The 9,736-nt window shown below is 56.6% G+C and overlaps 1 protein-coding gene across 1 annotated transcript in view; it reads right to left on the bottom strand.

The window, feature by feature from the left end:
- Positions 1 to 9,736, bottom strand: part of CDH23 (cadherin-related 23) — a 413,720-nt gene that overhangs the window by 270,450 nt on the left and 133,534 nt on the right. The window contains exon 8 of the mRNA XM_015562107.1: positions 6,958 to 7,036. Within this exon, the coding sequence (XP_015417593.1) occupies positions 6,958 to 7,036 (79 nt within the window). The remainder of the gene's footprint in view (positions 1 to 6,957; positions 7,037 to 9,736) is intronic.

Genomic DNA, 9,736 nt, shown 5'->3' with positions numbered 1-9,736 from the left:
CTACCCACACCCTCCCCCACCCGCACTCACACACATTCACTCACACTCACATGCACACACACACTCTCACATACACACACACACACACGCACACACTCACACACATACAGCCTTCACTTCAAAGCACTCAGTGTATTTCCAAGAAATGGCCTCACTTGATAACATTAATAGCAAAATCCAGAGTGGAGTGAGGCCTTTGTCCTTCACTCATATACCTGGACAGATCCCCGTGAGGCTGGTGGTGGTGAAACCACTGCTTTCCAAGAGGGGAGGGAGGGTTCCAGCCCTGACGCTGCTCACCTGTTCTTTATTAGGCCAGCACTTGGCAACCTGTTTGTCATTATGTGCCCCTCCAACCCCCAACTCCATTTGAGACACTTTTCCTAAGCACCTCCCCGCCTCTCACCTGAAATGTCAATACCACGGATGTAACCTATCTGTATGTATAGCTAAGCTTTATATATAAAAAGAGAAAGGTACTTTTCACCCCTCAGAACAAGTGCTCGCCCCTTGGGAGTGATGTCTGCAACACGTGTTCTTCTAGACCAGCGCTTCTCAGAGTGTGGTCCCAGCGCAGCAGTGTCAGCGTCACGTAACCCACCCACCTCCCGCCCCCCGCAGTGAGCTTAGGGTCGGGTGCAAGATTTTGCAACCGATGACACTGATGCTGCCGGTCCAGGGACCCAGCTTTGTGAGCCATTGGAAACTGGGTGTATGTTGGAGATGGAGAGACTTGGGCTCAAATTGCAGCTCTTCCGCAATTTGCCGTGACCCTTGGCCAATCTCTGAACTCTCTGAGCCTTGCTTTCCTCGTCTACAAATGGAGCAATTGTCTCCCTCGTGCACTGTTGTAGGATAAGCGTGTTCGGCCAGTGCCTGGCACACGGCAGGCACCCAATAAAGCGCCCCTCCCCCCTGGGGACGCTGCAGAGCTGCAGAGGGCCAGGGAAGCAGGTTGGGGGTGGGGGGAAGGGATGGAGGCTGCAAGGCCGGGATGACGGGACAGGTTAGGCCTGTTCAGACTCCAGAGAGGACAGTGGAGTGTGTCAGGGCCGAGGGGGCTGTCACGCAGGACAAAGTGGAAAGTGCTGGCATGGGCTCGCTCACCAAATCCTCCCACCCCAGGTGGCAAGGGCCCTCCTGGCACCGGAGAGGAGTTGGTGGCGTCAATTAAGAGGAGAGAAGCAAGTGACAGAACTCATCAGTCTAGTACGTGTGGGAAATGAAAACCCTTCCAATACAGGGAGAAGGACTCAGGCAACACCAGAACCACCTGGCTTGGCAATACCTAAAAGCCACAGCCAGCAATACGGCTTCTGACAGCATGAGGCAGGCTTGCTTTCCCCACCGATGGGCGGCCGGCAGGAGGACAGTGGCTGGCATGTGCTGAAGGCTTACTATGCGCCGGCCTGTGGTACACACTCACCCCACGCCGCTCACTGTATGTAATGGTTTCAATTACTCTTAGTTTCACAACTCTGCGAGAAAGATACCGTTGGCCCAGTTAAGAAAGGGGGAAACTGATGCTCGAGAGTTTCAATCACTCACTCAAGGTCACTTCGCTGAGAAGAGGACCCTCTCTGAGTCGCTGGGAGTTAAGTTAAGCAAGTTGCCCGGCCAAGGGGGCGTTAAATGCACCTCAGCCCGTTCTGGGCTCCTCCCATCTGTTGTCCCACCAGGGACACCCTGGCAGCGTGGCCTCCTCGCCTCCTAGGCTCTGTCTGTCCCTGTGCGCCCACCGCGATGCCAGCTGGGGCCGGGACACTAAGGGCAGCCCCCCTGCTGGCCTGCTCGCTCCCTCCTGTCCTCCTCCAATACCCTGGCTCCAGTGGGACCACACGGACTTCACACAAGGCCCTCTGACCACATCCCTTCCCTGCTGGACTGGCTCCTTACTGCCCTCAGGACCAAGGTCAGTGTCCTGAACGGGCATTCCACACCCTGCATGGCCAGGCCCCACCTCCCTTTGTGGCCTCCTCTCCCCGTGGCCTTAAGTGCTGCGCTCAGCAGCGCTGAATCACTGCGGTTCCACGGGCACCACCCTCTCCTACTCTCGGATCTTGGTACACGCTGTTCCCTCTGCCTCCAACAGACCCTGCCTCCACCATTCCCGGCTATTCCAGCTCACCAGTCAGCGGGTGGCCTGGACGCTCTGTGAGTCTCCTCACCCTGATGTTGGCGGGGGAGGCACCTCCTCCCATAAGTTCTTTCTCACTTGTTATGGATATTTCCAAACACACACACAAAAGTAGAGAGGACAGTCTAACAGACGCCCTGACAACCTTCACTCCATGGCGACAATTATCAACTGTTCCTTTGGCCCAGACAGTGCCTCCACCTCCCCCCGCCCCAGCCTCAGGACATTAGCACAGCTCTTGGCCCAGAGAAGACCCTCAATCAAGAGTCCCCATTTGTTGAGCATTTGCTGTAAATTCAGAATCTAGTTCACTGAATCCTCAGAGCACCCCTGGGAGGCACGGGCTATTATAACCTCCATTTACAGATTGGAAAACTGATGCTCGGGTTACACAGCCGGTCAGTGGTGGAAAGCAAGCCAACGCGGTCTAATTCAGGAATGGAGCTACCCATAGAGACAGAATGTGAGCCACAGGGGTTACTCTAAATTCTCTAGTAGCCAATAAAAAGGTGAATTAATTTTCATAATATGTTGTATTTGGCTCAGTATATCTAAAATATCATTTCAACATGCCATCAGTGTAAGGCTTATTAATGAGATATTTTACCACCTATTTTGCATACTATGTCTTTAAAGTCCTGTGGGTTCTATGTACAGCACGTCTCGATTCTGACTAGCCACATCTCAAGTGCTCAAGAGCCACTGTACTGGCCAGCACAGCTAGTGGCCACCTCCCGGACAGGGGCCCTAGAGCCTCCCTCTCAACCACTTCTCCACTTAAATGAGTGAAGGAGAAAATGAGAGAACAGGACTCCCAAGGACCCCTGGCCTTGATGTTTCCTTGACAATTAATAATGCTTCATATTTGATGGCCCTTTAGAGCCTCCCTGGCACCATCTGATCTGCCGTGGAGATGAGTCGCCCTGCTCGCTGGATGAGAATTATGGTGCTAAGAGGGGCCAAGTGCTGGCTTGGACACACCGCTGCAGGCGGCCGAGCTGGGCCGCAAACCCACAACTCTGGACTCCACGTCCAGCGCTCTGCGAGGGAGGGGGCGAGGCTGCCCTTCGAAGCAGGACTGTGTGTGTGGCAGAGGATGTCTGCTCAGACCCCAGGCGGCCGGCTGTTGGGACGGAGGCTGCAGAGCCCTGTTCTGGCTGGGCCCCGGAGGAAGCCGTGCCCTTGGAGAGGGACAGGCCAGGCGACACACCGCTGCAGGCGGCCGAGCTGGGCCGCGAACACACAACTCTGGACTCCACGTCCAGCGCTCTGCGGGGGAGGGGGCGAGGCTGCCCCTCGAAGCAGGACTGTGTGTGTGGCAGGATGTCTGCTCAGACCCCAGCTGGGGTTGGGACGGCTGTTGGGACGGAGGCTGCAGAGCCCTGCTCTGGCTGGGCCCCGGAGGAGGCCGTGCCCTTGGAGAGGGGCAGGCCAGGCCAGGCCCAGGGAGAGGATGGGGCCCATGCCAGGTCCTCTACGGGAAAGAACTCTGTCATCCTTCAGTCTCAGTTTGGCCACGAGAGGCTGAGAACAAATTGGTGGCAATGAAGCCATAACTTACCTCTGAAGGCCTCTTTGTTCTTGGCAAACAGAGGGGTCATTAGTAATGGGGAAAGCAGCGGTGTGCAGACATAAATCCCCAGCTGCAGGGCTGATAAACAGCGCGGAGGGGACCAGGCCTCAGGGAGCCGGCAGGTTAACCCTGTGCCAAGAGTCACTGTGGGCTCAGGCCCGTGTCCATCCATGTGCAGACTGAGCCACCCCTGCCCTGGCTCTGGAGGCACCCGGAGACTTGGTCACCCACAGTGGCCCTAAGGACTCCCGCCTGCTCTGGGCGTCTCCGAGGCCCTTGAACTGTCTGTCACATGAAGAGGGCTGCAGAGCACCTGGGGCTGGAGCAAGCCCCACCGGGCACCCAGCTTGGGACAGGCAGCGTGAAGCTGCCCTTGTGGGCATCCCTTCTTCCTGTTTCAAGACGCAGGTGTGAGGCCCGAGCCTTGCAGGCAGTATTCTGTGCAGCAGTGTCTACGCTGGTTGAGGGACGTAGAACCGAGGCCAAGTCCCAGCCTTCTGTCACCTGCTCCCCTGGGGATCTGCCCTCCTGCCGCCTGCTGCTGTGGGCTCCCACTGAGGCCGGCTCGCAGGGAGACTACGCCAGGCCAGGGCCGGAGGAGAAGGGCAGGCAGGAACAGGTGGGTGGCAACAGGTGAGCCAGGTCTCGGGATGGGGAGGGAAGAAAAAGAGGAGGACTGCCCTTTCCTCAAGCTGTCGGGAAGGATTCGGGTGGGATTGAGCAGTGACAAGCAGGCCCGTAGCGGCTGCCCTGCGACTGTGGTCCAAGTGCCACCTTACCAAGGATGGCAAGTACGTGCCACCGGCATGGATGGCCCTCTCTCTTTCCACACCCAGAGCAGGTTCTACCCACTGAATACAGCACTCGGCCTGTTTGGCTGCATGGTCCTCTTCAGGCAGCCATCACCAATCAATCAGCGTTGGCATGTGAGAGGAAACCCATTTGTCATCCTTTCTCAAAACCCCAAAGCACATCTGTGCTGGCAGTGGGAAGCGAACAAAGCTATGCTAAGTGCTCCAGGACTTCCAGAAGTTTCTGCCACCTGCCCCCACCCTCACACACACCCCCTACCTGTAGGTTCACATCCTGACTCTCCCTTCTCATCTTGTTGTTTGCACTGGGAACTTGGTCCTGGAGAGTATGTCGCTGGACACTCATAGGAAGCGTCCTATGGCAACTGTCCCCAGATTCTAAGCTCCAAGCCCAGGCCAGACACCACAGCCTCAGCAGCTCCACCCTCTTGCCTCCTGCTCCAAGGGAAGGGCGAAGGAGGAAGAGCTGGCTGGGGTCATCTGGGAAAATTGGAGAAGACCTGGGGGTGAAAGGCAGTTGACCGGGCACCCAGCATGGACCTGGAATGGACCAATTGCCCTGCAGGATGGCCTCCCAGAGTCACTGGAGGAATTTCCGGTCTGGCCATGACCTCAGGCCAAGCCCTGGCTCCCTGCTCCCCGGCCCAGAGGCAATGAGATGAGGGGACAATCCCCCACCCCCCCTGCACTGCTGCCCGCCACCCCGACTCCATCACGCTGGGGGCTCACTGGTGCTCCCTCCAATCTCCAGTGCAAGTTCTTCATCACCAGGAGGTACTGGCTTTACTTCCCAGTTTGGAAAATGCATGGAGACCAGCAGCAGCCTGCGCCACCCTCCTCCTCTGCCCACCAGAGGGGACTCCGCCTCCAGCAGAGCGGCTTCCTTCCACGGACCGGCCTGTCCACAACCTGGCCTAAGGACCACCTGCATCTGACCGCCTGGGCGCTGCAAGAAAGGACCTTCCTGGCCACCAGCCCAGGCTACACAACGAGATCGGTGCCAGGGACTCAGCATTTCGGTAGGAGCCCCCGGAGATTCTTGGCTTATTAGGGTTTGAAACCCCACTATCCTAGAGTAACATTCATTCACTCACTTATTCCACAAGTACATGCTGGGGCCTACTCTGCTGGTAGCAGAACAGGGAAGCAGTGGGGCGGAGGGAGCAGAGGCCTAAACCTACACTGCTGCTCTGCACCGGAGCTGGCCTGGCACTGCTCTGGGCCTTGGATCCCCTGGGCTTAGAGGCACGACAGCAGTCACGCCAGCAGCTACCGGTCACAGGGAGCCCCTTATGCCCTCGATCCCCTGCATTTCCAAGGATGTGAGGGGTCTCCCTCCCTCCGGCAAACCCCAAGCTTCCCGAGAGTATTATTAGCTTAGAACAGTAATAACAACAGCTAATACTTACAGTACCTCATATACATGAATTAAGCTCTTTACATATACTGTCTTCTGACCTTTGCACCACCCAAGGCAGATGCTCTTATTGCTTCTGTTTTATGGATGAGAAACTGAGATATGAGACCATCCAAGGCAATATGCTCAAGATCCCAGCCTCTATGTTCTTGGTCACTACATCTTGGTGCCTTTTGAACTTTAGGGCGAAAATGCCCCCAAATGCCATTCCCTATCCTTGGGGGTGTGGTAGAAAGGTGTGATGGGGTGGACACTGGCCTGGTGGCCTGCCATCCTCGTGGCCATCAGTCCGACCTGCCCAGATGTGCCAGGCTGGCCCTTCACTGCCTAGTGGGCAGAGCAGGGAGGCCCTGTGTGGGCAGGGGTGAGAGGACAGGGCCAGAGCCACATCTGTACGTGAGCGAGCAGCTTCTCACAGAGGTCTCACCAGCTCCGTGCTCCAAAGCCACCCGCCCTGGGAGTGTTGGACAGAGCTGCTGCTTCAGTCAGTCTCTGGGTGGAAACATGGGTCCGAGAATCCATCACCTAGAGTCTGTCATTGCTCTGCTCAGCCAAGAGATCAGGGAGGGAGAGGAGGGCGTCTGTGCCTGCCCCTCTAGAGTCCAGGCGACACATAAATTTCTAATGGTCAGAAATGTGAAAAGAACATGAAACCAGCCCAAGCAGCTCTATTAGTTCTAAAATGATGTCAAAACATCATTTCTTCCTTTCATCGAGTCAGAAAAGAAAACCCAGCGTACCACAGGAGGTTAGATGGGAGTCACCCACGATCCAGGCTCAGAGCCCCTGGTGCAGATGCCTCTGACCTGGGCACTGGCACACGCTCCTGCCCCCCAGCATCGCCCAAAAGCCCCAGACGTGTTAGCCTCATCCCAAGCTCCCCTCCATCCCTGCTCCTTCCTCCTTCAGGCAGTCAGCCCCTCCTCCAGGTCCTTCCTCAAAGTTGGCCCTGGGGCGGGTACCCTCATCTCACCGTCCTGCACACCCACTCCCACAGCCAGGGATAGCCTGGCCTTACCTGAGACGATGGTGTAGCCAATCCCCCGGGGGCGTCCTTTGTCCTGGTCGATGGCGGTGATAACGCGTACGGTGGTGCCCTGGGTGGGAGAGAGAAGGGACTTGAGTTTGGCTGCGAGGCCCCCAGGCTGCTGCCCTCTTCCTTTCTAGCTGTCCCAGAACCCGGAACCGCAGCTTCCCTCTCTGGATGCTGCAGGCCAGCCAGGGGAGGGAGTGCCGGTGCTCAGGCCTCAGGTGTCCCCCTCGCCCCTGGGACATACACTGAGGCCCCCAGGCAAACACCTGTGTCCTTAGGAGAGGCCGATCTTGCTGATACTCTGACTCGCCCTTCACCTCCTCATCTCCCATCATTCGGTGAGACCGCCCAGGAGAGGAGAGCCGATGGAGGAGCAGCCAGTCGGGGTGCAACAGATCTGGCTTCTATTTCAATCACCCATCCAATTGCTGTGTGGCTTTAGGTCAGTTGCTGCACCTCTCTGGTCTCAGTATGCCCCACCTTAATACGAATAACAATAGAAACCCTGGGATCTTGTTCTCACTAGGACCTGAGTAAAGGAGAACATCAATGATCAATTACTCTAAGAATGAAAGCACCATAAATCCTAAAAGTGAAGGTCTCCAGGGATGACTGTGGCAACCCTGGGCCCTATGAACCATTGTCCATCCAGCACCACAACCCACAATTCCTACCTCAAATGGCTCTGTCCCACTTCCCTTGTATTTTCCTTGCAGTGCTAGAGGAGGTGGGGCCAGGAGCCAGGACTACCAGGATGGGGATGCAAGGGTCCCTGCTCTTGGGAGCACAGAGCCTGTGGCAAAGGGTTAAGGACATATGCATGCACACTACATACATATGGGGTGCTTAGATACAGAAGTCCACCTGGAGGAGCTGGCAAAGGATTGTACATGTAGTGACAGTTAGGGTGGGGTCATAAAGAATGCGTAGGAGTTTGCCAGGGAGAGAAATGAAGAGGAAGGCGTTCCAGGGAAAAGATACAGCACAGGCAGGGGCTGAAGAACGGAACTCTATAGCAATAAATCCACGTGAATGGGCACATTCAACTATCAATTGATGATTGAATGAATGAATGAATGAATGAGAGGATTCTGATATCACTACCACTTGCTGAGTCACTAGCTCAGAGCAGCCTTCCCTTTGCTCCCCAGGCCCTACCACACCGCTGTCCGGCCAGCCATGCCGGCTCACCATGCCACCTCAGATCTGGCCCAGGCTGCAGTTTTCCCTGCTCAGTGGACAGCAGGATAGCCCTGTCCTTGTCCCCTCAGGAAATATCAACCCTGTCATCTGCTTGCATAATAAAGGGTCCCCTGGCCTTGGTGCCTCTCACCCACTCATCAGCTGAAGTCTGAATCCCGCAGGCTGCACCCTGCGTCCCCATCTGAGCACCTTCTCCTGTGGCGAGAGGCTTGTTTCCTGACACGGGCCCCCTGACCTGGAGGGTGGGGCCCTGGGGTACAAGGTGCCTCCCCTCCAACTCCTCCTGTCTCACTGCCAGGACACAGGAGGGGCGCCCACCATCTCACGCTCCCCAGCCGATGCTGCCCCTGCCCAGCTGTCTCTCCATGTCTCCTGGAGCCCAGGGGTGCAGCCCAGAACAACTCCCGGGTCGGCTGAGAGGTGAGAAAGTTCCAGGAGAAATGTCTCCCACAGAGAGATGGACACAGTCCAGGGGCCGAGGCTGCACAGAAAGCAGGCCAGATCCCTCCTGGGGCCCCTGCCCAGGGACAGCAGCTCTGGCTAGATCCCTGTGAGAAACGGACTGTTCTGAAGAAGCCAGAGAAAGACACTGTCAGATGAGCATCCCACTGGGTGGGCTCTGAGGACCCGAGTGGTGCCAGAGCCTGTGAAGTACCAGCTGCAGCAGGAGCTGTCCTGTCTCGAGCAGCCACACGGTGTCACGGCTGCCCGTATTTTCTATGTACCAACTCGCTTCCCCCTTACAACAGTCGAGACAGCCCCATTTTACAGAGGCAGAAACCGAGGAACAAGAGTTAAGCAGCCTTTCCACGTGAATGATGAAGCCAGGATTCAAATTCAGCTACTTCGGCTCCCAAAGGATCTTGCCTGCCAGGCGCTGCTGCCTCTGCCGCAGGCTCTGTTTCAGTAACGGTAACGGGTTATCTGTGAGGGTGATTGCTATAGTGCTTCTAGACCAGGGGTGGGCAAACTTTTTGACTTGAGGGCCACAATGGGTTCTTAAACTGGACCGGAGGGCCGGACGGGCCGTAGTTTGCCCACGGCTGTATCTAGACCAAGCACTTCACAAGCACTAACTCAGGCCAAATTTGGGAAAACCTACTTACCCCACCCCTGCCTCGGAGATGGGCAACAAGTGTTACTAGGCTTAAGGCTTCCGGGAGTAGTCAAGTGGCAAGGAAACCTGGCACCCTTTGTCCCCAGACTTGCTCATCTGAAGACAGACTCTTTCATGTAGCATTTGTTAACAGCCCAGACCCGGGAGCAGGGGAAGGCCGTTTGGAAAACCCTGCACTGACTTGAAGGGTACACCAACGCTTCCCCACACCACCCTACAGGGAGCTCCTTTTTGGAGCCTGCCCTTCTGGGGGTCACTCCTCACTTAGGAGAGGCCTAAATTTGTCCCCAAGAGGAAGCCCTGAGGGTGTAGGACTCTGGCAAAGGCTTTAGCTTCCAGGACAGGCTTTCTGGACTTGGGGACAGCTCCCTTCTTACAGCCTCATCTGGCCTGGGCCACACACGTGTTCTGGCATGAGGGTCCCGGGGCCGTCCCTGGTCTGCT

This window comes from Myotis davidii, unplaced genomic scaffold (assembly GCF_000327345.1).
Source record: "Myotis davidii unplaced genomic scaffold, ASM32734v1 scaffold134, whole genome shotgun sequence".
NCBI lineage: Eukaryota > Metazoa > Chordata > Mammalia > Chiroptera > Vespertilionidae > Myotis > Myotis davidii.
Note: the sequence above shows the minus strand (reverse complement) of the source record. Positions and strands in the feature narration are given on the sequence as shown.